The sequence below is a fragment of the Pongo abelii genome, chromosome 8 (assembly GCF_028885655.2).
Source record: "Pongo abelii isolate AG06213 chromosome 8, NHGRI_mPonAbe1-v2.0_pri, whole genome shotgun sequence".
NCBI classification, from domain to species: domain Eukaryota; kingdom Metazoa; phylum Chordata; class Mammalia; order Primates; family Hominidae; genus Pongo; species Pongo abelii.
This window is the reverse complement of record NC_071993.2, coordinates 1,105,905-1,133,191: the sequence shown is the minus strand read 5'-3', so window position 1 is coordinate 1,133,191 and position 27,287 is coordinate 1,105,905. Positions and strand designations below refer to the sequence as shown.

General features: G+C 46.7%; 1 protein-coding gene across 13 annotated transcripts in view; it reads right to left on the bottom strand.

The window, feature by feature from the left end:
- Positions 1–3,123: 3,123 nt before the first annotated feature.
- WDR37 (WD repeat domain 37) overlaps positions 3,124–27,287 on the bottom strand; it is a 69,607-nt gene continuing 45,443 nt past the window's right edge. For 10 of the 13 annotated variants that reach the window (XM_063727007.1, XM_063727006.1, XM_063727005.1 and 7 more), the window contains 3 exon segments: positions 10,985–11,119; positions 10,333–10,447; positions 3,124–6,062 (listed from right to left, as the gene is read on the bottom strand). In XM_063727007.1, coding sequence (XP_063583077.1) covers positions 5,931–6,062; positions 10,333–10,447; positions 10,985–11,119 — 382 coding nt within the window. In that variant the 3' untranslated portion in view covers positions 3,124–5,930. 13 annotated transcript variants of the gene reach the window in all.

The following is a 27,287-nucleotide window of genomic DNA, read 5'->3' as shown; positions in this document are numbered from 1 at the left end:
AATGCAAATGCTCTAGACATTACAGCATAATCAACCGTATTCTAAACACACATCTAGTGTGCTGGGCACAGAGGTATGCACACAGCCAGACTTGCAAGATGTTGTTTCCAAAGTTGCTGTATTACTTTAGGCCCCAACCAACAGGGTGCAAAGTTCCAGTAGTCTATATATGCTCCACAGATTTTCCCTCCAATCTAATGACTGTGAAATGGCATTTCATTTTGGCCTTAATTTTCATGTCCTCAATTTCTGTATTTTGTTATTGGCTACTCATATTTTCTCTTTTGTTACATACCTATTCAGGTCTGCTGTTCAATTTCCAATTCTCCTATAGACATATAAAATCTTATTTTGTTCACTATCCTGGATAGCAGTCCTTTGTGAATTATATATGTTGCAACTACCACTTGTGGTTTATCATTTCACCCTAAAGGTGTCTTATAATGAACAGAATCTTTTAATTTTAATGTAGTTGAATTCATCCATCTTTTCTAGCATGCTTAATGCATTTTTAAAGAACTTTAATATACCTAAAGTTATAAAAAAAATTTTAATTTTGATGTTTCTCCTTTAAAATTTAACAGTTAATGCTGGAATTCATTTTTGTTTGGTGTGAGGTAGGGATCCAAATAGATTATTTCATTTCATGTGGATAACAAATGGTACTAGAACCATTAACTAAATAGGTCACTGTATTAGTCAGGGTTCTCCAGAGAAACAGAACCAATAGGGTGTATATAGATACACAAAGACTTGTGATGAGGGACTGGCTCATGTGATTATGGAGGCTGAGAAGTCCTGCTGTCTGTCATCTGCAAACTAGAGGCCCAAGACAGCTGGTGGTGGTGTTCCAGGCCAAGTCTGAAGGCCTGAGACCCTCCCACCCCCAATCAATCATGCCTAGACAGGGTGTCACATACCAGGGCATGACCACTACGACAGCATCCATGTGAGAGGCAGACGTGGTGCCCAGTGAGAGGGAGGCAGAGTCTGTGGAGTGGGGGGGGGGGGCAAAGTGCTCATCAGCATGGGTGACAGATGAACTTAGCTAAGATAATAATGTCTCTAAGTTGTGACTGACATTTCCTAACTCATCATCAACCCTTTAAGGGGAAAATCCTGATCATATATTTTAGGTTGTCGGTGCTTGAAACATCTTTTGAGTACACTAAGAAATGCCTGCACAGTCAATACCTTTCCTAGATGTATTCTGAACTGTAGAATGAAGAACACTTCTTTCCAGCAAGAACTGCCTGTTCTAACCCTTAGATCTCAATCCATCCTCTTTCTCCATCCTACTGCCAACAACAGCCCGAGCAACCAACATCCTTCACCTGGATGACTGGGCAGTCTCCCCACTTCTGATCTTCACCCTTTCAGGTGCAGAGGATGAAATCCACACTCTTCCCCAGAGCTTCTGTGTGAGACGGTGCCTGCATGTCACCTCAGCCCCCCAGGGCCACCACCTTTCACCTGCACTCTGGTCACACTCTTATCTCAGCACCTGAAGTGTGCCAAGCTCACCTTGTTTTTGCTTATGGCACTCTGCTCACTGGGAACTCTCCCCACCACTTCCTGGTGCCTTGACTAACCTCAGAGAAGCCTCCATGACCTGATACCCAAGGCAGCTCCTCACTATTCTCCACTCGGCCCACAAACCAAGAGGCCCCAGGAAACTCTCGCTTGACTTCCACACAGAGCTCCTGCGTCTCCAATGAACCTGCTTAGTTCATTTTCATTTTGACCAAAAGCTGCTTAATAAAAGATATTCTACTAAAATTAATTTTAAATTACACAAGACTTTTGGCCAGGCGTGGTGGCTCAAGCCTATAATCCTAGCACTTTGGGAGGCAAAGGTGAGCAATTGCTTGAGCTTAGGAGTTCGAGACCAGCCTAGACAACACAGTGAGACCCTGTCTCAAAAAAAATTGTTTTAATTTAAAAAAAAAAACACACAAGACTTTTAGCTAATTTCATTTTCAGCTTCTTCCCACTATAAGATGAATTGTATATGTTACATATAATAAATTCAGGTGTTCCCAAATTTTAGCATAATTTTTTAAATTCTAAGTTATTAGGGAAAAACAGTAAACCTATGGATAGTAAGGGAGACCAGTGCCCTGGCGTTTTGGTGAAATCACCGCAATGTGTAAGCATTTCTATCTGGATTCTGGATACTAATGGAGCACAAACTTTTAAATTCACTGAAGATGTAACATTATGAAATTTAGACAATAATCTCAGGCTATTTAAGGAGGAAGGTGAGAAAGTTAAGTAACCAGTGGAGAAATGGTCTGCCTTTCTGGGTGTGAAGATACTCCCAGCGCCAACGCAGCTTAGGCAGTGGCATCGCCAGTGTGAAGGAGTCACTATCTGCTCAAGAACTCTCCCAGCCTCTCCATCTGCTGAGACTGCAGCAACCTCAGCCTCAGCCACAGCCACAGCCTCAGCCTCAGCCACCACCTCCACCTCCGCCTCCGCCTCAGCCTCAGCCTCAGCCACCACCACCACCACAGCCACAGCCCTGGTCTCAGCCTCGGCCACAGCCTCAACCAAAGCCTCCGCCTCAGCATCAGCCCCAACCTAGGCCTCAGCCTCAGCCACAGCCACAGCACCAGTCCTGGTCTCAGCCTCGGCCTCGGCTTCAGCCATGGCCTCAGCCACAGCCTCAGCCTCCGCACGTGGGTGAGACATGGCCATGCACCAGGAGGCCCCAGGAGCCACTCCCAACCTGGTTTGCATTCTCCCACAGAAAATGGCACCTACTTTCTGTAACTGTATTTTTTTTTAACTTTCAAACAAGCTTACTGCAATGAGAACAGTATGAGCATTTTATTATACTGAGGAACTTTACGAAAAATTATGTCAAATTGTTAACCCTTTTGGAAGTTTTCGGGGTCCTGATGAGGGATGAAGCAACATAATTATGTATTGTTTAATGTTAGCATAAGAGATAGACAGAAAACACAATTGACTTTTTAAGTCTAAAAATTTTTCGAGTGACCAATATTATATTTGTTCAATTTCTAGGTCATCGTGATGTTTATATAGTCATTCACAATGTTTCACCAAAGCAAAACATGAAAAACTATAAAAATAATAAGACTCCCAATAACACAAAGCTTTTATAATAGTAATTACGGAACATGGACATTTTAATGAATTTCATATTGCAATGAAGACACTCAACACTTAGAGACAATTATATTGATACAATAAAAACTGATTCCACAGAACACTTATAAATGCATACATTTTCCTCCAAAGAAACATGTTTTTCACAGATTTAAGTAACAAATGATTTACATAGGATTCTTCAGATTCCAAAATATGTACAGAGTTTTTGTCTCTACAGAAACTGATGAGCAGTGGTTGAAAAAGAGTTGCTTTGCCCAACAGCATGGCTCTTATGAAATTCTGAATCGATACACACTTTTCAGTAACCACACATTTTCCGTCTATCATTAAATGAAATTCTGGACACATCAGCATACAGGACAAAACTGTTCCCACTTCCAAACACTGTTTCAGACGAGATCACATGTGGTTGACAGTATGACTTAATTTAGCCACACACACGTGCACACGCACACACACACACCATCCCCGATCTTGTCTGTGACTCCTGATTACCACGCTGCAGCAGCAGTGGATGAGCTCACATTAGAAGACGACACAGCAGCGAACAGCAAGGTGCCCCGGCTCCTGAGAGCTCTGCCTGAGCACCACAGGGCTGCGCCCCCAAGGACATGTAGGAGTCCAGTTTCTGAGGTCCCTCCAGTTTGCCAGAGAAGGTGAGCAGCTGTGGCAGTAAAGGGCACCAGTGTGCCTGGAACTCAATGGCCACTAGGAATATTGATTTTTAAAAGCTTCAAAAATGTTTAATCTGGCAGAGATCTTGTTCTTAAGTTTGATTTGGCTATTTGCAGCCATTTTTCAATGTTCCTAACCATCATCCTAAGACACCCAGACTTTCAAACTAAACTCCGAGGGACCCAAGCAGGTGGCCTGTGCAGTGGCCCTGGAAGCTGCCCTGGGCTCAGACCTTCGCATGTGCAGTGTGGGAGGCTCTGGCAATTGGACCTCCAGCCAAGAGAAAAAGTGAGGCCCCAGCAACATCTGGACACAGCACAGCCCTGCATCAGGCAAGTTCGCTCAGGACAGCAGGAGCTGAAACCTGAGATTCTAATCAACCAGAGGGACCAGGTGGACTCCGTTCTCAGAACAGTGCAGTCAGGAAATAATGTTGGACAAAAACACAACACATTTTTTATTTGTAAAATCAAAATGACTGAAATATTTGCTGTTTGTCCCTTAGCCACGTCAGATCCATCTGAGGTGGTTATCGGTTTTTCTTGGGCCCGGGGCTGTCAGTCATTTCAGAGTCATTCTGGATGACTTAGATTCGAAGCCCCTTGGACCAGCTCCTGAAGGCCCAAGTAGGGAGGTGCCTCCCATCCCTGGTGAGCTGCACCAAAGGACGGGTCCGAAAGTCCCACGTCCTACTGCACCTGCATCTACCAGTCCCCAGATGGGTTCCCTCCTACCTCACTGTAAAACAGGGCAAAACACAAAGACCTGGGGATGTCACGTGACAGCTGTAAATATTACCTTCCTGTGTCTCTCCAAGTGGTGAGCCTCCAGGTGGACGTATTGAAAATACAAGACGCAGGAAATGAGAGCCTCTTTATCAAAACTGTAACTCAGCAAGAAACATTAACATACCAGGTGAGCAGTAATTTCCAAGAAGGCAAGAACACCAGGCTCCCTCAGCAGTGGCAGGACTGGCACTGAGAGGCGTCCCCACCACAGGACCTGGAAGTGTCTCATCACCGGGGCCTGCTGGCTGCAGCCGTCAGCTTGTGCGCCTAAGTGGAGAGCCTACACCTTCAGGACACGTCGGTGTGACTGTCTTTCCTGCCTTCTGAACTGAACTCAGTATTCCAGCTATAAACCAAAGTGCTCCAGCCAGGCAACAGTGAGACCCAAAGTTTCCCAAAGACCCGTCTCTGAGGTAGTGTTGTTGGCTCTCAAACACCACCACGGGAGTGAGCCCATTCGGAAGCACACAACCGAGGTGCAGAGAATTAACTGGGCTCTGTGTACAGGCGGCAGGGCCTCTTATCAAGGTCAAGTCACATTCAGTGGACAAGTCATTTGAAACATCTAAAACCTGTTTATAACCATAGCTATAAATTAAAGTGCTTTACATTTTGCTTAATATTTGAAATCGGTGATTAGAATCCTATTTCAAAATTTGCTAGCATGAGACCTCGGGAGATTGAAATGATTTTCTATAAAAAAGCAGAAAACTTTTCTTTCCTAAAGAAACTCCAAATGGTGCAAATCCAACGTCCCATGCTTTTTTTTAACTTCTAAACTCCAGGTTACCTTTGCAGAACTGTAACAGAAATTAGAGTGGAAGCTGACTACACAACAGCACGTGCTGAACTTCACGCGAGGTAAACACAAAATCCTGGAGCGATCCTGCTGGTCGCCAGCCAACACAGGCAGCCCCACAGTCTTCCCAGCACAGGCAGATACGTACAGTTACTCCAGGGAACGCAGGACTGCCGATGCCACAACGTAATACAGAAGTTCACATTTAATTCACACAAATGTAATGCCCTACTAGTCACCTGTCCAATGTCAACAACTCACAAGCATTTCATGTGCTACATGGGAGGTGAGCTTCGCCTCTACTGCCCAGAGGACCCAATATACATATATATATAAGACAAAAGTAAAAAATACGACCACACATTTCTCTGTACATTTCATGCAAGCTGGGCACTATATGAAAAGAACATATACAAAGCACCCTTCCCAGGGTCAAACTCTCACAAAAATGGCTGATTAATACGCAGAAAAGCCTGCACCCATCAAAGGTCTGTGCTGGCAAACAGTGAAACTAAGGACTGCCGGTGTCCTTATTTTTCTTGTAGCAATGCAGGGATGTTGATGTTCCAACCAATGGCTTGCCGGTCAAACCCACAGGTGAACAGATTGCACACGGGGTGGTCTTCGCTCCATGCCGAGCAGCACACCATTCTCCTGTGGCCCTAGGGATGATCAAACAAACCAAAATCAGTGCATTATTCCCGAAAGTAAGATTTATCAGACCTCAGTGAAATGAATAACCACATCACTCAAAGTACAAAAGTTACAGGAAAACAACATGGTGTGCAGGATTAGTCCCACGGATCGCCGAGCACGGACCACCAAGCATGGACCACAGATCACGGACCGCTGTGCATGGACCACAGATCACGGACTGCCGAGCACCAACCGCCGCCGAGCACGGACCACCGAGCACCCCATGGACCATAGAACATGGACCGCCAAGCACAGACCACTGAGCAGGACCACCGAGCATGGAACACCAAGCATGGACCGCCGAGCACGGCAGAGCGGCCAGGACGTGCAGCCAGGCCAAGATGAGTGACGCCAAGACACCAGTGAGCACAAGGGTTGGTGGAACCTGCCCCAAAAGCACTGTATGAGTCCTTCTTTAAGAAAATGAGTAAGATTACAGTCAGACAAAATAATAAATAAATGATCAATGTGAAACTTTTGAATAAATGAAGCTAGGAGATATTTAGGGGTAAATTAAATGATATTCACTCAAAGACTTCAAATTGCATTTTAACAAATAATTGACTTCAGTAATAAAAGAACTAGAAAAATACATTTGGTGTCATATAAAACAAGGATAAATAAATGGCTTTTTAGGTAGATTCCTGCCATCTTCAGCAATTCCAGTTAAACATCAGCATGTTGGAAAAGTTACTGCAAAATATGTGACAGAGCAATAGCATATCGGTGTATATGTATGTAGCAGATGCAGGCTCTTAGCCAACATTTAGAATATCTGTAAGCAGTGCCTTAGCACCCATCTGCATTTTCTAAATTACACAACAGCTCTCATACGTTGCTGTTACAGCATCAGGTACAAGAGTGAGTCAGTATTAAGTGAAGCTGACAGATTAAGAAACACTCATAGAATGGCATAAAATTTTCCTGCAAAATATTCACCTATAAATATGCTATTTATAGATCTGGAGAGAGAACCACAATAGCTATTTATACATCTGGAGAGAGATCCACAAAAGGCCAGAAAAATAAAATGATTTTAAGAAAGACCACATAACAAAGGGTTACAAAAGGCACAAAAAAGGAAGCAGCAATGCATCCACTAACTGGAGGTAAAACCAAGGCTGTGGGCAAGAGCTCTTCACAGTGAAACTCAAGGCATTCGCTGCAGAAGTGCCAAAGACAAAGAGCTTCCAGAAGAAAGCCAGCCAGGCTTTCACCTCCGGTAGAGCTCCCATGGGATTTCCATCTCTCATGTGCCCACAGCATCGCCACCCAGGAAGCAGATGCACCCTGAAGATGCGCCATGCCGTCGTGAGCCCCAGTGCACGTGATGTGCTCCAGGACGCTCAGCACGGGGCCCCGTGGGCCTCCACTTCACGAGGATCCTTGAGCCCCGTGAGCCTCCACGTCACAGGGACCCTCACACTCCGTGAGCCTCCACTTCACAGAGACCCTCATGCAGGGACCCTCGCGCCCCGTGAGCACCCACTTCATAGGGACCCTCGTGCCCCGTGAGCCTCCACATCACAGAGACCCTCGTGCAGGGACCCTCGCGTCCAATGAGCCTGCTCTTCACAGGAACCCTGACCTCGGACCTCCTGACTCTCCACCAAGCTCACTTTCCCAAAACTCACACTGGGAAGTGACACCTACTCCAACACTACAGGGAAATATTTTCAATCAGTCCCTTTCACTCCACTACTTAAAGGCTCAAATAAGTGTTTTGTTTTCTCTTTTTCAAGTCGGTCAGCTGAAGAAGTAAGAACAGTATAAGTCAGTGATTTCCAGCAGGGTTCTGTGACACTGAAAACCACATTTATTTATCTGAAGAGGTGCTACAAGTTCTAAATAAAGTTAAATCACATTCATTAATCTTAAAAATAAATCTATTTCACATACCACTTTAGGAGGGAATAAACCCAGGCACAACAGAATCCTACAACATCAACAAAGTTGAATGTTCACAGATAACTGAAAATAAAACTGTCTACACAGAATTAGGGCCAAGAAGAACCATTCAGAATTCCGTTTTTCTGAGGGAAAATACTCTCAAAGTAATAAAGTCATAGTTCACAGTCATAAACAAATAGTTCTCATAAATTTGTGCTTCAAAATGCAAATTTTACATGTTGCACAGAAATTTTACAATCCACACAGGCACGCTGAAAAGAGAACATTCTACTGTGTGTAAGATGCAGCTGAGAGGACACGAGTGATACTCAGCTGTTAACAAAACATGAAAAGCTTCCCCAGGACAAGCAATTTATGGCTGTGTTAGGGGTTGTGAAGCATATTTTAGTTACTCTAATTTCATGAAATTTTTCTACTCCACTATTTTGATGTGTATCGAGGAGTAAAAACTCAATAATTAACTTCAAACAGTGCACTCTCATGCCAGGAAGGGGACTGAAGAGACACCTGGTCTCAGGGAAGCTCATTTCCAGAAAGTCTGTGCCACTTGAAGAAAAGGTGTTGCTGCTCTGAGAGAACCCCCACTTTCGCACGTGCCTCCCTGACCACCCGGCCTGCCTGCAGTTTCTGAGGCTCACACCCCGTGCAGAGCAGCTGCAGCCCACGAGCCATGAGCTGGTGTCCACAGAAGGAGACACAGAGGCACTGAGGCACTGAGGGGGCCACCCGAGCTGCCGGCAGGCATGTGGCCCTGTGCAGCCACAGGAGGCCTCGGGAACAAATCCATTTACTCACACAGGTATCCAGACAGTACTCCAACAAAATCAAAAGACGACAGGAAAGAGGGATCCTCTGTGGGGGGGCACCATTACGCACAAGGCTGGGGAGACGCTGCCTCAACCACAGGGAGTTGTTTTTTTTTTTTTTTTTTGAGACGGAGTCTCGCTCTGTCGCCCAGGCTGGAGTGCAGTGGTGCGATCTCAGCTCACTGCAACCTCCGCCTCCCGGGTTCACGCTATTCTCCTGCCTCAGCCTCCTGAGTAGCTGGGACTACAGGTGCCCGCCACCACGCCTGGCTAATTTTTTTGTATTTTTAGTAGAGACAGGGTTTCACCCTGTTAGTCAGGATGGTCTCGATCTCATAACCTCGTGATCTGCCCGCCTTGGCCTCCCAAAGTACTATGATTACAGGCGTGAGCCACCACGACCAGCCGCTGACCACAGGGAGCTTCTGCGCAGAGCAGCTGCCCCTGTGACCTCCCGGGGGAGAGCCAACAGCAAACGCCACCCACATTACAGTGAGGCCCGACTGCAGAGCACATCAGAGTCGCCAGGAAATCTGAACACTGGCCCCCAGGCCCCCTGGGCCTCTGCATCTGTGCGGGTGCCGTGGAGTCTCGATTCTCTTTGCGCCTTCCAGGCAACCAGGACGGGTGGGCTGAACAGCACATAGCGAGAAACTCCCTCCGCCGTCTTCCGAAGTTAGCAAGGAACAACCCTTCACTAACAAGAAACTAACATTTAAATAGATTTCTTCCTGTTGCAACAGCCTGCCATAGAAACGTGTTTTTCTGGCTGGAGGTGGAAGAGGTCCCACCTTAAAGACCCCCACAGCCTACAACCAACCCAGCTTCTGCCTGGCCACAATGCCCACTCAACACTTCCGATCTGCACAGACACAACTGCAGACATCTACGACTGCTTCCCTAGAGAGCCACCACCACTAACACGTGCACCAAAGAGCTCGTTCAGCGTGGCTGTGAAACAGAGGAACTGCATGTTTTCTTTATTTTTAAACTTAAAAACCGATCATGGTATTAAGAACACTGGGCTGGGTGCGGTGGCTCACGCCTGTAATCCTAGCACTTTGGGAGGCCGAGGAGGGCAGATCACCTGAGGTCAGGAGTTCAAGACCAGCCTGACCAACTAACCAGCCTAACAAAATTAGCCAGGCGTGGTGGCGCATGCCTGTAATCTCAGCTACTCGGGAGGCTGAGGCTGAGGCAGAAGGATTGCTTGAACCCGGGAGACAGAGGTTGCCGTGAGATCATGCCACTGCACTCCAGCCTGGGCAACAAGAGCAAAACTCCATCTCAACAGCAAAAAAAAAAAAAAAAAAAAAAAAAAACACTGAAGTAGGTGTGGAATAACTTGGGTGTACAACTCTACTTCTTCAATTTTAAATTTTATGAACTCTAAATACAGCTCAAGCATTTCCAAGGAAAACTTAGCATGCAAAGACTTAGTAAGAAAATGAGAATGTAAAATATCTCTACCCGTCCTCCTCCACCATGCCCTGCGTATGCACACCAACCGTGCTGTTACCTGTCGGCTGCTCCGGGGAAGCCGCGCCAGGCGCACTCCTGACATATCAAACAGTCTCACTTGTCGGTTGTCATGGGGGAGGGCTATGATTTTTTGGCCAACACATACATTGATCCTGCAAAGAAGAAGTAAAAGTGGGTTGTGCACGAAACAGTGACACTGTAAGTTTTTGAGTTGACAGACAATGAAGCAGGAGGTTCCGTATTATTCACACTTCAAGGCCGACTACATGAACACACTGTGTGGACCACCTGCTTACGGTATTCAAAAGAGACCAAGTTACTCACACGTAGCTACAAGATCACACAGACCCCATGCACATACACACAATACACACACACACACACTGCTCAATGGTAGAACCAGACCCACCCAGACACAAGACCAATCCTCACAAGAAGTCAAGAGAAGCCCTGCATATCTGCCACAAACGGGTCATTCTCATTCTTACAAATCTCACTGATCCAACCTGGTTTTAGGCTAAGTTAGTTTAAGTTTTCATGGAATACTGAAACTGCATTAGAGGACAAAGGAGCCTAAACCATTGTTCCCGGGGTTCTATCAATTAAACCTCCATGAATAAAACATGAAATCACAATCAACCCTTTCCCATCAAACTAAGCCACTTACTTAACCAACAGTTTGACTTTACCTGTTAATGGCAGAGTCCGTGCGAATAGTTGCAATGGGGGATCTCATATTTTTCAAGTCCCAGACTTTCACCGTGCGGTCATCGCTGCCTGAAACCACGTTGTCTCCCACGGTGAACACGGCAGAAGTCACAGTGCTACGAGCAAAGGCACAGAGTCAGATGCAACAGCAGGTGCAGGACGCGACACCACACCCCACACACAACCCTGACTAAGTGGGTGGGAAGGAGGTCGGAGAAGCACAAACTCACAGCTCTCTCCCCTACAAACTGCTACCGTCTCCCAAAGCCTCTCCACCAGTGCAAGAAAAGGACAACTGATTTCTTCCCAGTGGATTAGAAACACACAGTCCATTCTACTCTATTCCACATCTCCAGGCAACGGAACGCAAAGAGGTTACAGAAAGTAGGGTTGGACAGAACACGCCCAAATGTCTACACATCTGGGTCTATGGCAGAGAATTTAAAAAATCCATTCCAACAACAACTGTCAATCAATGTAATCATAACATATCTTGGTCTATAGCAGAGAATTTAAAGGAATTTAAAAGAAATTCATTCCAACAACAACTCTCAATCAATGTAATCATAACACAGGAGTTAGAGAAAAACACTCTGACAACTCAACAATTCAAACACGGACAAAGGACTTGGATCAACATCTTCCCAAAGAAGAGATACAAACAGCCAAGAAGCCCCACACACCAGCGTTCACAGTAGCATTACTGACAACGGCCAAAGAGGTGCAAACAACCCACATGTCCATCAGCAGATGGATTTAATGCGGCGTGTACACACAATGGAATATTATTCAGTCGTAAAAAAGGAACTCTAACACATGCTATGACATGAATGAACTTTCAAGAATCTCCCTCATCTAAGATCCCTGGACTAGGCAAATTAATAGACACAGGAAGTAGAACAGAGGTTCTCGGGGTCTGGGGGATGGGCATGAATAGTTTCACAAGTGCAGAGTTTCCATTTGAGATAATGAAAAAGCACAGGAAATAGTGCTGTGGTTGTACAACAATGTGAATTGATTTAATGCCACTGAAATACACACATCAAAACAGCTAAAATAGTAAGTTTCATATTATGTATATTTAACCACAATCTCTATCTTAAAAAGTTTGAGGAGAAAAATTCAACATCACAACCACTCTTAGAACCTGCTTCTATAAATCCAAAATAATAATTAATAGTTTTCTTTTTAATTCAAATGTGTTGAAATATGTGGCCCTCAGGGAGAGGCTCGAGGAACTGAAGAGGCCCTGAAATGGCTAAGATGGAAGACCCATGCCCTAAAGATGAAAAGTACCATAAAAACAAGAAGAGAGGGGGAAGAAAGGTTTCATCAGTTTATGTTAAACTCTTTCATAAACTTTTCTTTTGAAATGTAAAAAAAAGTGTTTGACATGGTGCTAAGTATATTAAATACTCTTACTAATGGTAAAATTGGATTAAACATATAAACAAAGGATGTTATCACTTGAATTGCACTGAGAATCACTGAAGAAACGCAGGCAAAATCTGCAGAGGAAACCATGTCCTCACCAGCTGAGGCCGTGCTGGCAGTGGCTGGGGTGACTACCTTAACCAGTGATCAAAGGAAAGTCTCTGGCACTTGCCAGAAGGTATTTAGAACTCAAATAATAAAATGACATTTGAAGAAGAAAATTGAATCACCTCTTTGCTCACTGGCAAAGTTCAGTAAAAAGAATGGGATAAAAACCTTACTTTCCCTGTGAGCTAAGGGCACACAATCCAGGCATGATCCACCGCTGTCTTCAGCAACGGCCAGGGGGCTGCGTGTCCTGCCTGGCTCAGGGCTGGGGTGGGTCCCCATGCTCGCCATGCGACTGGGCATGAGTGGCCCACCCAGAAAAGACATGGTCTGACTTCAGGGCAGAGTGGGCAGATCCTGAGATGCAGGGGCAGTGCCTTCTCAGAGAGACACAGGCTTGACCCCTACACTGTCTCCCAGGGCACAAAAACTGGGGTCACTCTGTACAGGGGCTCAAAACCCGCCTCACCCCTCACTGAAGCGGCTGAGATACCTACGAGATGATAAGCACGTGAATTTCCACCTATCCATGAAGGAAGTGTCCTCTGGTCATCACAAATCACTAATTTAACGTGGACCAAAAGCTTGGTTTCCACATCTACCCTCACCGAGATCTGGTCCATCAAAATCGCTTGGAACTCTGGAGTCCAGTTAAATACCAGTTGTCCCAGCCACTGAAGCTGTACCGTGACATGGGATTTCATGCTCTATGCAGCCCTGGATGAGAGAAACACCATCCAGTCACCAAGCCCATTTATGAAAATCCTCCTCATTTAGTGGACACCAGCTGAGTTCTAATTAAGTCTAAGTTCCACTGCATTAAGACAAGGTTTTTAAAAATAGCATCGAAGTACAGCAAAGCTACTGAGAATCAAGGTGTGTCAACAACACCTGGCAACACGCTCCGACACCGAGGCCCCGGAACACAGTCGGGATGATGTGGCGGCAACCGTTTTCACATCTGCCTTCTCAAAGGCCTGGTCGTGGTGCCCACAGCTGTGGTGCACATTTGCTGACACTTATTCCCCCGCTAGGACCTGATGTCTGCTCGGGGCCCTTCCCTGTGGTGCAGCATCCTGGCCTGTGGATGTAGCAGCCGCCCTGCCCAGGCACATTAGAAACTAGAGCAGACCCCTCCCCAGGGGTGACAACAAACACTGTCTCCTGGGGGGAAACTGCCCGACTGGAAACCACGGCATCACACGGGGCAGGACACAAGCAAACGCCCAGCCCGGGTAACGAGAGCAGCACGGGTTACGAGAGCAGCATGGGCAGAGAAGAGAGACTGCAAAATCAACCCAGTAACTCCTCCAGAGTCTTCATCTAAAAAAATAAAGAACAACGTGAGGGCTTGACTATAAATCAGACGCCGCCACGCTTCAGTGAGAAGGTTACAATGAGGCTTAGAGGACTCCGGCTGCTGGGAGAGCCTGGAAGAGCGAGAGGAGAGGTGCCCCCAACTTCTCTTTGAACTGGAGTCTTCAGGAGGTTTGGCCAAGTTAAGTTTCAGTGAACATTCTGCTAAATTAATAGGAAAAAAGGCTCAACAAAAGATCGCCTAACTCCATGTTAATGAAACGCTAAAAGACATTAGGTTTTTAATAAATCACAATCCTGACAAGTATTGTCGGACATCAAAAGAAAAAAGAACTGGCAAAGAGGCAGCAGTTTCCAAGGCACCCTCAGCCCACAGGTCCCACGGGGAGGCTGGCGCGCACGGCCGTGCACTGGAAATGGTTCCAATGCTGCCAAACCCCGGCAAACTCATTTATCTTGTCGTGTGGGGCAGCCGAGCGTGCTCCTCCAGCTGACAGTGCAGCACCTCCTCGCCGCACACCACTGCCTGGTCTGGAACATTCCGCTCCCTCCGCGGGTCTCCATCAGCGGAAACGCCGCGAAGCTGGCATCCTCATTAGGACGAACAGCTGTCTCCCAGTCACACAGAGACACAGAACCACTTCTGCGTAACAATCTGCCGAAATTTCACTGCTAAGGAAAAGAAGACACCATGTGGAAAACACTGGGCCACAAAGCGCTGATGGGAGTGCTTTTCCGGCACGACATCAAACACTGACGATCGTTTCCTTTCCTATTTTTAAAACGCAGCTTCCTCAAGGTAATGTGTTTACATCTGAGGAGCACGCCTGTGTGTCCACAGAGAGCAAGGGTGCGTGAGGGGGAGGCCTCTGGACGGCAGCCCCTTCCTTGGAACCCAGGCTTCTCAGTCAAGGTACCGAGAACAGATCTTTAAAAATGAACAGCTGTGAAACAGGCACCACTGTGGCTTTATTACTTTATTACTTTGGCAGGTCAACTGTTCTATTACAGCGCTGATATAAAAGTACAACACCTGTGTTGCCAACAGTCCTGACTTTAAAACAGTGCCCTGAGTAAGTAACCAAAGGACACCCCAACAAGCCAGCCAGGACCCCCGGGTGCCCCTCGGAGACGGCACTTCACAGCGCAAGGGAAGACGTGGGGTAGCTGCATTGTGTTCGGAGTCATCAGAGCCCTTCCTGCAATTTCCAAGCTATCTGCATGAAATCCAACTCCTAAGACATTAATCAGGTCTTCTCTTCACAGCCAGGCAGCCCAAATGCACACTCGGGGTCTCCGAAGCTCCATCCCGGCCTTTCTCATCACCCACGCCTTTTGGAATTCAAGAACTCACACAAGCATTCATTTGACGAACTCAGAGGACTGACCAAAAAACGGAAAAGTCACATTCAAATAAGACACATTTCTAAATACTCCTTGATGGCTACCGCCCAAAAAAGTGGACCCTTAAGATAAAAATCAATCAAAGCAAAAATCAAGTATGTATCACATGTGATTCTTTTTCAGAATTTCAAATTCAATTGTTCCCTGGAGAAGTCAGTTCTCCTAATGCATAGTTCTACCTCAATAGTCTCATGGGGCCATGCTACTCCCCAAACCCCTCTCGGCAGAAATAATGAGAGATTTCCCAATTAAGTCACTGATAAGGGCTGCACTACAGAACTGTTCATGCAACAAATATTTATTAAGCACTGGCTGTGTGCAGGACCCACTCCTCGTGAGACAGTGTGCAGCAGAGGAGGAGGTAAAGTCACTCCAGTGACACCTCCCTCCTCCCAGCGAAGGGGGCAAGTGACTGGCCACTTATATTATAAGGTCAGCAGTGTTAGGCGCACAACAGCACCCTAAGGCCTGGAAGTGCTGCCAACAGGCACCACAGCAAAGCTACAAGAAGCCTCTGCAATATCTGTGTTTACCACGGCCCACAGAGAAGGGCTTCTAAAGTGACTTCAGACTATGCTAAAGCCTCCCTAAGATTTGACTAACTGAGTTAGTAAGAACCTTTCCACAGACTATTCAAAGAAAACATTTAGTTCAGTATAACCTGACCACCTCACCCGGCCAAAAATAAGATTCTAAAGATCAAGTCCATGAGCTATGGGGGCACAGTGAGAACACTCTTCTGCTAGCTGAAGAGCTTCACCTTGGCTATGACACAAAGAAAGAAGACCCATTACAGAAGCACTGACCTGTGCTGCCTGGACTCAGTAACAGCACTCAGCTCTGTGTTCTCTTGCTCTGCTCTGTCTCGTGTACTGATCTTATCATGCTAGAATGTCAAGGCTACTAAGGACAGAGACCGTTTCTTACAACTACTGCATCTGCAGGAGCCTATACAGATGTATTTTCCAAATATATGCTCTTAACTTGTTTTGCAGCATGGCTTTCTGGTATATAGAAGAAATTCCTAACGCCCATGCACTCATGTTTTTTCTTCATAGGAATGGCCCTTAGTCTTTTATTCAGGGTTCATTTTCATTTCTACGTATCAGTTTTAGAATGTTCAGGAGAAGTAAGTAAGAGAAATCAGTGGGATTGAGTGAGAAACAGCATTAGAAACCAGCACCAAAAATGGCAAAAAGCAACAACTGACTTCCAGAGAAGCTGAAACAAAACACACAACAGAGACAAACAGTAACGCCCAGGCTGCGGGACCATCAGGGTAGGGAGGCAGTGTGGCAGTGCGTGCACACTCCTAAAGCGCTGGTATGTCCCTCTCTTACACACACACACGAAATAGTCTTTTTTTACAAAGTGTTGGTTCTTGAGGGATCATTGGAGAAATCGCTTCTGTGGAACATCGTGCTCTCCAAAGACGGTGTTAAATGAAGTGTTTCTCTGCTCTGCTGCTGAGCACCAGAAACCCTGCAGCTCAGAAGCGTGCAGGGACTTCAGGCAGAGCTGGCTGAGGGTGGCTGAGTGCATGCAGCGCAGATGTGTGCAGGGACTTCAAGCAGGGCTGGCTGAGGGTGGCTGAGTGCACGCGGCTCAGATGTGTGCAGGCACTTCAGGCAGAGCTGGCTGAGGGTGGCTGAGTGCACGCAGTGCAGATGCTGATAAGAGGCTCACATGCCACCCGGGCCCTGGCTCTGCAGTGGCCACGCACACAGCATGGTCACCACCATCTTTTCCAAACGTCAGCTGACGCTTTAGGCAGCCACCCCTCCCCCACGCTGCCCGCTCTGCGTATCATGCTGGTTTCTGCTGACTTGTGGACTCAGACACCCCCACCTGTCTCTGGAGTCTGTCCTGAAGTACCTCACAGTTAGGAAGTTTTGAGTATGTGTCAATAGCCTGATAGCTGTCTTACAGTCATCTCAAAGAAAAGTGACAGAATCTGACAGGCCGAAACAAAGCTGTCGAGTAAAGCGATTCAAACGCAATCATTTCCTTAAGTCCTTATTTATGAGTTCCTGAGTAGCCCTTCTTAAATGAGGAACTTTAAAAGGGTAAAACAGAGATACACTAAATCTCTTCTCACTTTTAAAAACAATATTCTAACTTGGAAGCAACTTTAAAACGCATCAACAGGCAGCCAGGCTCAGTGGGTCATGCCTGTAATCCCAGCACTTTGGAGGCTGAGGCAAGAGGATCACTTGAGGCCAAGATTTCGAGAGCAGCCTAAGCAACATGGTGAGACTCCGTCTCTACAAAAAATACAAACATTAGCAGGGAGTGGTGGCACAGCCCTGTAGTCCCTGCTACTCAGGAGGGTGAGGTGGGAGGATCACTTGAGCCCAGGAGCCATGATCATGCCACTGCAGTCTAGCCTAGGTGAGAGGGTGAGGCCCTGTCTCAAAAAAATAAACCAATAAAAATTTAAAAACATGCATCAACAAGGGACTGGCTCAGGAAGTTACTGTTAGGTTCATAGCACAGGACACTGAGAGGGGCAGATGGAACGGCAGCTCTGCAAGTGGTGGCACGGCCAGTGCTGCTCTGCTGGTAAGAGACAAGGATTCTCCTTTGCACAGAAAGAACCACTGGGCCTAGGTGTGCCCAGCTGCGCACTGTATCTGCTAACGTCTCCTTGGCAGTTTCTGTGGTCACAAGACAAAACATTCACTAACTAATACACAGGAAACACCCAAGACCACCCCATCATCCAGTTCAAAATGTCAATTTCCAAATATCTTTTCCCTTTAAAAGCATAAAGAAAACTGTTAACACCATGACACAAGGTGCAAAACTGTGTTTACCTTTCTGAGCACACAATCTAGAACTCAGTGTTTAGTACCAAATCTCTCTCCCAGGTGTTTGGAAATAAAAGCACACAAACATGTCATCACTTCAAAGTGATCATTATAATTTCTCAACTGATTTTTTAAAATTTTGTTTGGTTAGATGTGTGTTTTGTTTTCTTTAGAAGAAAGCACCAAAGACCACATTTTGGGAATAAAGTTAAAATCGTTTGTAAAGAATTAAAAAGGAAGAAAACAAAAAAACTTTGCATCCTCAAATATTGCATCCATGTTGAGATGATCTCCTATTTTTTTCAATGCTGAAGTTTATCCGCATTGCAAACACTGCCAGCCCGGCACAAGGCAGAGCCACCCGCCACCCACAGAGGAGGCTTAATGGCCAGTGACGCCTTGCCTGTCAGCTCCTTTTTATAGCAACCAAAATAACAACAATAAAAAAAACAAACAAAAAAGGGAGATGGGGAGGGGAGAAAAACTCTACGGGACTGGGGTGTGCTGAGGGGGGTCTGAGGGCTGAGGCTGAGATCTAAACAGGCAAATGTCATGACAGCAAAAGCCTCTTGCAGGCACATCTATTCACCCACGGTCTGCACAGTGAGGGCCGACGCTGGAATGGCCTGCGTGTGGGTTCAGCCCCCTGGGTGTGTGCAAGGGAATGCAGCAGCCAGGAGAGGGCCAGGCTTATGGAATGACACTGCCGGGTGAAAAACACGCGAACGGAAAAGAACTTAGTTCAAGTGAAAAGCACTGACTTCCAGCTGCAGCTCCTGGTGGTTAGGACAAACACAGGCAATCTCGGAGCTTCTGCGGGTTCCGTTCATTCCAGACCACGCTGTGAGGTGAAGATTGCAGTACGGCGGATCACAAGAGCTGTCTGGTTTTCCGGTGCATACAGAAGCCATAGCCACACCATCCTGTAGTCTGTTAAGTGAGCAACCACATTACCACTAAAAACGCAATGTGCATTTCTTAAGTAAGATAAGTTTTACCACTAAAAAACACTAACAGTCATCTGAGCCTTTGGTGAGTCATAATCTTTTTGCTGGTGGAGGGTCCTGCCTCGATGCTGATGGCTGCTGACTGATCAGGGTGGTGGCTGCTGAAGGCTGGGGCAATTTCTTAAAATAGGACAGCAATAGAGTCTGCTATAGCAATTGATTCCTCCTTTTACAAAAGATTTCCCTACCGCATGTGATGCTGTTTAAAAGCATTTTACTGGGGCCAGGCATGGTGGCTCATGCCTGTAATCCCAGCACTTTGGGAGGCCAAGGCAGGTGGATCATTTGAGGTTAGCAGTTTGAGACCAGCTTGGCCAACATGATGAAACCCTGTCTCTACTAAAAATGTAAAAATTAGCCAGGCATGGTGGCAGGTGCCTGTAATCCCAGCTACTTGGGAGGCTGAGGCAGAAGAATCGTTTGAACCTGGGAGGTGGAGGCTGCAGTGAGCCAAGATAGCACCACTGCACTATAGCCTAGGCAACAGGGTGAGACTCCCATCTCAAAAAAAAAAAAAGGCAATTTTTACCCACAATTGAACTTCAAAACTGGAGTCAGTCCTCTCAAATCCTACCACTGCTTTACCACTGAAGTTTATGGAATATTCAAAATCCTTTGCTGTCATTTAAACAATGGTCACAGCATCTTCACCAAGAGTACATTCCCACTCAAGAAACCACTCTTTGCTCATCCATAAGAAGCAGTTCCTCGTCCATTCAAGTTTATCATGAGATTGTAGCAATTCAGTCCCATCTTCAGGATCCACTTCTAATCCTAGTTATCTTCCTGTTTCCACCACACCTGCAGTGACTTTCTCCATTGAAGCCTTGAACCCCTCAATGTCTCTCAAATTCCTGTGACATTTTGACCTTCTCCCATGAATCACAAGTGTTCTGAATGGCGACCAGAATGATAAATCCTTTCCAGAAGGTGCTCAATTGACGTTGCCAAGGTCCATCAGAGGAATCACTATCTATGGCAGCTATAGCCTTATGAAGTGTATTTTTTAAATAATAAGACTCGAAAGTCAAAATGAGTCCTTGAACCATGGGCTGCAGAATGGGGGTTGTGTTACCAGGCATGAAAACACCATTCATCTCCTTGTACATCTCCGTCAGAGCCCTTAGGTGCACTGTCAATAAGCAGGACAATTTTGAAAAAATCTTTTTTCCTGAGCAGTAGCCTCAACAATAGGCTTAAAATATTCAGAAACCATGGTGTAAACAGATGTGCTCTCATCCAGCCTTTGGTGATCCATTTATAGAGCACAGGCAGAGTAGGTTTCACATCATTCTTAAGGGCCCCAGGACTTTCAGAATGGTAAATGGGCACTGGCTTCAACTATAAGTCACCAGCTGTACTAGCCCCTCACAAGAGCATCAGTCTGTCCTTTAAAGCCAGGCAGTGACTTCTCTTCTCTAGCTAGGAAAGTTCTAGATGGCATCTTCTTTAACAGAAGGCTGTTTTGTCTACACTGAAAATCTGTTATTAAACACAGTCATCTTCATTGATGATCTCAGCTGGATCTTCTGGAGAACCTGCTGCAGCTTCTCCATCAGCACTTGCTGCTTCACCTTGCACTCTCATGTTATGGACACGGCTTCCTTCCTTAAACCTCATAAACCAACCTCTGCCAGCTTCCAGCTTTTCTTCCGCAGCTCCCTCACCTCTCTAAGCCCTCACAGGATTGACGAGTCAGGGCCCTGCTCTGGATTAGGCTTTGGCTAAAGGGAATGTTGCGGCTGGTTTAATCAATCCAGACCACTCAAACTTCCTTCATATCAGGATTAGGATTGTGTTCTTATCATTCGTGTGTTCACTGGAGTAGCAGTTTTACTTTCCTTCCAGAACTTTTCCTTTGCATTCAGAACCTGGCTGTCGGGTGCAGGACGCCCAGCTTTCAGCCTCTCTGCCTTCGACACATCTTCCTCACTAAGCTTCGTCATTTCCAGCTTTCAAGTGAGGGACAGGCAACTCTTCATTTCAACACTGAGAGGCTGCTATAGGGATGTTAATTGACCTAATTTCAATAGTGTTGTGTCTCACTCAGGGAGTCAGAGGCCTTAGGAGAAGATGAGAGACGAAGGAATGGCCAGTTAGTGGGGCAGTCGGAACACACAACGATTTATCGACTAAGTTCACTGTCTTCTATGGGCAAGGTTCCCAGGGCCTCAAAACCAATTATAACAGTTACAGCAAAAGTCACTGACCACCCTCACATAATCACAACGAAAAAGTAAGAAATATTGTGAGAATGGCCAAAATGTGAGAGAGAGGCAGGAAGTGAGCACATGCTGTTGGAAAACTGGCACCAACAGACCTGCTCGGCCAGGGCTGGGCTCCACAGACCTTCATTTGTAAAAAACATCAATCTACAGAGTGCAATCAAACAAGGTATAAGAAATAGCCACCAAGGCACGTGCCTGTAGTCCCAGCTACTCGGGAGGCTGAGGCAGGGGAATCGCTTCAACTCAGGAGGTGGAGGTTGCAGTGAGCCGAGATTGCGCCACTGCACTCCAGCCTGGGCAACAGAGCGAGACTCTGTCTCAAAAAAAAAAGAGAGAGAAATAGCTACCAACAGCTGAATTCCTGTAACACACTGAAATTTTCAAATTAAGCCTTTTTATTATTTCTAAGAACAACACATACTACAACTTCACATTTCTGCTATATGAAGTATCTAAAATTGCTTTTCATATAAATCAGTACACGCTGGGTCACTAACAAACAGTCAAATAAAAACAGCCACACAGTTACGCCAACTAAGTACTATCATGGTAAAATTCCTGCTATAATACAGAGATGCCATAACACAGAGTGAAAAGAAATAAGACACATCAAAAGAAAAAGGCGACTGGTCCTTCTAAACACGTAGGATCAAAGCCTTCCGCAGCTCACAGCACAGAGCTCCATCCCCATCCAGCAAAGGTAATGACCACACGTTTCAGGGGACCCATTTCGCTACGCTTTTCTTTCTTACAGTGAAGCGCTGGAACTCAAATTCCAGTCTTTCAAAAAGGTACAGAATGCAAGTAAAAGTATGGGGATTACAGCAAGAAAAAAATGAAAGTGGGGAAAAATCTCTCCTGAAAACTGGATCACAAAACTGGGCCAGTTACCCTTAAGCCTTTAGAGCTACTTCTTGCCTTAAGAAAACCCAATATACAGCAATTCACCTTAACAAGACAGTTAATTATTTACATTATAAAAAACATTAGATTCTAATATACTATACTAAAGAATTTATGCTTAGTTGCTACAAGTGAAAATACGCCCTAAGATAAAACTTTGAAAAGCACATTCCACATCATGTTAATATAAATTACGTGACAACGGGTATTTTTAGTCACATATGTTGAAGAAATACTGCCTCTGTTTAAGGGATATCACTAAAAACATCCTGCATATAACTTTCCAGCCTACATCAACAAGAACAGCAAACTTCTAAGAACACGTGTCTGACTTTTGCTTTCAATGCTCACGAAAAGAACTAGTGAAAAGAAATCAGGATCACCCTGGAAAACCGACAGAGCTACTTCCTGGATGAGCAGATAGTCCTGCAGGCCTCAGGCCAGGCCCTGGGCGAACATTCCCACCTATCAGGGTGCCAGGCCCCATGGGTCTGGGCGCTAACACACTGGACACGCATCGGAGGCTTACGGATGTCCTTGGCAATGCCGTGGCCACTGCAGAGAAGCCCCTGGAGCAGAGGATCCCTCAGAATGACATGGTGGCAGGGAAGGCAGGAGACCCAGGGTGTGCTCTTACAAGTCATGTTCAGAACGTCCCAGACAAGTGATCAAACTAAAAACACACACACAACCTGGCCATTCCTCTTAGGAACTAAACCCGCACCCCGGACCTCACCCAGGTGTGCTGTGGCGCCGATGCACATCTCAGGACCTAAACCCGCACTCTGGTAGTCACCCAGGTGTACTGTGGCTCGGGTGCACATCTCAGGAACTAAGCCCGCACTTCTGCTGTGGCGTGGATGCACCTCTTAGTCAAGAACTAAAGCCGCACGTGGGCCCTCACCCAGGTGTGCGGTGGCGCGGACGCACATCTCAGGAACTAAACCCGCACTGAGGCCCTCACCCAGGTGTGCGGCGGCGCGGACGCACATCTCAGGAACTACACCCGCACTGCCAGGAGCTCACCCAGGTATGCTGCGGCGCGGACGCACATCTTAAGGAACTAAACCCGCACTGAGGCCCGCACCCAGGTGTGCGGTGGCGCGGACGCACATCTCAGGAACTAAACCCGCACTGAGGCCCTCACCCAGGTGTGCGGTGGCGCGGACGCACATCTCAGGAACTAAACCCGCACTGCCAGGAGCTCACCCAGGTGTGTTGTGGCAGGGATGCACAGCTCTACACATTTGTAAGGATCACGCACTCTGTAGGTTTTATTTGTCGTATTGGCTCGAACCTACAAAACCCATGCCAGAGACAAAGGCAAGTGTACTAAGACACCTCAGATGAAACATTTTTGTAAAATGACTCATTTCCTGCTTTTCTCATTATGAGGCATGTCTAAAGGCTTACAGCTGATCTGATGTCAGGAAGGACGAGTTTGTGTTCAATAAAGGCGTCCACGGCTCCACCTGCTGACCAAGCCCTCCTCCTGCATGAGCACAGCTGAGCAAGCGCCAGGCCGGTGAGGGGAAGCTGAATGTCCAAGAGCCCAGCGGACTCACCCCGACACAGCAACAAAATTAGCACCAAAGAGAGATCTTTTCAAAACGTATTTTTGGATGTACACATCAACAATATATGCTAGTTCATGATAATTTGAGTAAGAAAAAAGAAAGCATAAACGATCTGAGTACGCATGGCCAGGGCAGGTCTGGTCCACGTTCACCTCATCCCCACAGTTCAGGTGAATGGAAGCACAGCCTACAGCTTGGAAGACCCACGTGGGAAAAAGGGCACACGGGAATTACACACTCCACCCCCACACCTGATTCCAATAGGAAGACATAAACCCTAGGAAGCTGTATTCATAGGTCCACATTAATAAGAACTCCTTCATAACAGTTACTACATTCTTCATAAGTACAGCTCTCTAAAAAACAACCATTGTTTCATGTATCCACTAACTGCAAAAATGTACCACAAATTAACCAGATTTTTTTTTTTCTGAGACAGAGTTTGGAGTTTCACTCATTGCCCAGGCTGGAATGCAACGGCGGCATCTCGGCTCACTGCAACCTTCACCTCCCAGGTTCAAGAGATTCTCCTGCCTCAGCCTCCCAAGTACCTGAGATTACAGGCGTGCGCCACCACACCTGGCTAATTTTGTATTTTTAGTAGAGACAGAGTCTCTCCATGTTGGTCAAACTGGTCTCAAACTCCCAACCTCAGGTGATCCCCAAAGTGCTGGGATTACAGGCGTTAGCCACCGCGCCCAGCCCAAGCAGATATTTTAAAGATGCCACCAGCATTGACTACACCTCACAGTCAAATGGCCAAGACTACATGGTTGCAACAGCCTTAGAAGCGAAAACATGCACTTGCCATCAACTGTGGTGATATAAATACAAAAACTTTTCTCTTTACACAAAACAAAAATAAAATCTTCCAATTAAATATGGCAACTGAACAGAGACAATACAGGACTAGAAAGGTCTTAAATAACACAAGAGGCACCCTGAAGGCACCAGGAGGGACTGCTCTGGAATGACCCCCTAGAGCCAAACCCTCAGCAAACCACCTGGCCTCCTCATGCCTCGGTTTCTCTCTCTGAACTGGGGTGATGCCAGGGGCTCCAACAGTGCCTGGCACAAACCAGCAACTCACCAAGCCCTGGCTCCACTGCGTCCTCCTCTGGACAGAATTCTTCGGCCTTTCCATCCTGCCCTCAAAGGGGACACGCACGGCAGGGCACACTGGCCTATCCCTGCAACCCCCATATCGGAAGCACACAGGAAGCTGCCCTGCTCTCTAGACACAAAACTACCCTCCTTCACCCAGTTCTCAAAGCTCTGACAGATTTCTGTGTGAGTCAATGCAGTGAGAGCTGCTGGGTCGTCCCAGCCTGGGGCGGGGAGCTGTGCCAGGATGGTGGCACTCAGGGCCCTGCAGGTCCCACAGTGGGGTGGTGGGGGGCACTCAGAAGCCAAAACCAAAGCAACCACAGGGATCACAACCACCAACACCAACAAAGTGCAGATGTCTATATGCTCGCCAACACTCAAAAAACACAGTGCCAACTAACCAGTGTAGACAGAATTACAAAGATCCCCTTCTGCAGGACTCAACATAACAATGAGCTGAGGCCCTGGACCAAGGAAAGGTCACTGGGGAATTAACATCTGTGGAATAGTGTCGCTTCACTATTTGAAACAGGAGAGCACCTCTGGCAGGCAGACCTGCAGACGCCATCTTAACCACAGGAGCGCTTCAGCACACCAATAGCACAGCAGAGGGGCACTTTAAAGGAAGTCATAAGAAAAATGCAAAATGAGGGGCATTCTACAAAAGAGCAGGCTTGGATTCTTCACCAAAAAACTCAATATCCTAAAAAGTAATAAAAAATGGGGGAAGGACCATTCTAGATTAAAAGAAGCCAAAGGACATAATATCTAAATGTGATGAGAGAATCCTCATTAAATCCTAGCTCTAAAAAAAGTATCAAAGACATTTTGGGGAGAACTGAGTAAATTTAAATATGGACCAGATAAAGGATGCCATAGAATTTTTACTAATTTTCTTATTTGAACAATGGTACTGTATTAGGAGAACATCCTTATTCTTAGAAAATGCATGCTGGAGTTTTCCTTTCAAAGGGCTCAGCCGAAGAAAATATACAAGTGTGTGTTATAGAGAGAGCTGTGTACACATCTACAGAGACAGCAGTGCTGCAATACAACAACAGGCGAACCTAGGTGAAGGATAAGTGGGCATGTCTGTTACAGACAGGTGTGTACACATGTGTAAAGAGAGACAGCAGTGCTGCAATACAACAACAGGCGAACCTAGGTGAAGGGGAAGTGGGCGTGTGTTTCAGAAAGAGGCGTGTACACATGTGTAAAGAGAGCAGTGCTGCAATACAACAGGCGAACCTAGGTGACAGGGTAGTGCGTGTTGTGTGTTACAGACAGCGGTGTGTACACGTGTGTAAAGAGAGCGGTGCTGCAATACAACAGGTGAACCTAGGTGAAGGGCTAGTGGGCGTGTGTTTCAGACAGAGGTGTGTACACATGTGTAAAGAGAGACAGCAGTGCTGCAATACAACAGGCGAACCTAGGTGAAGGGTTTGTGGGTACAGTGTACTGCTCTGTTGGTTTTTATGTAGGCTTGAAACTTTTCTAAGCAAAAAGCTTAGGAAAGCACTGCAGGTGCAGGAGTGAGATCGTCTTGCTCCTCCTGTCCTCTAGGCCTCCAACTGCACTTCCAGTGAATTCTCATGAGGAACAGCAGGGCAGTCATGCGGCCCCTCTGCCCCGCCCTGCACAGTGTTGCCAGGTGGCGGGCCCAGGTCCAGCCAGGGCTTTGCTATGGGGCCCCTCTGCATCTGGTGGACGTCAGGGAGCACTACATCCAAGCTAACATGCATGGGAAGCAGCGCGCCCCGAGCTGCAGCATCTTCCTCACCAATGAGCTGGCCTGCAGCAGGGTCAGGCCCATGTGGCGGAGCTCGTGGGGGCCCAGCTCAGAGCCTGCTACACCCTGATGCAGCAGCAACACAGTGCTGTGTTCAGCCACTGACCGCCGGGAGGTCTGTATTACTGTGGCTATCACTGACGCTATCACTGACGGAGCTGGCAGAATAAACGCTGACCTGATGTCAAGACGGAGCAGTTTAATGCGTGTGATGCCCCCAGAACAGACCCAGGCTGCCATAAAGATCTCTACACATGGTCGTGACTGCTGCCTGCTCCCATTCCAGCCTCAGAGTCAAGGAATTAGCTTTCCAATCTCAAGCTTCTTCTTAAAAACGTTGTCCTGGCCAGACGTGATGGCTCACACCTATAATCCCAGCACTTTGGTAGGCTGAGGCAGGGGGATCACCTGAGGTTAGGAGCTCAAGACCAGTCCAACCAACATGGTAAAACCCCATCTCTACTAAAAATACAAAAATTAACCAGGCGTGGTGGCGGGCGCCTGTAATCCCAGCTACTAGGGAGGCTGAGGCAGGAGAATTGCTCGAACCCAGGAGGCAGAGGTTGCAGTGAGCCGAGATCGTGCCACTGCACTCCAGCC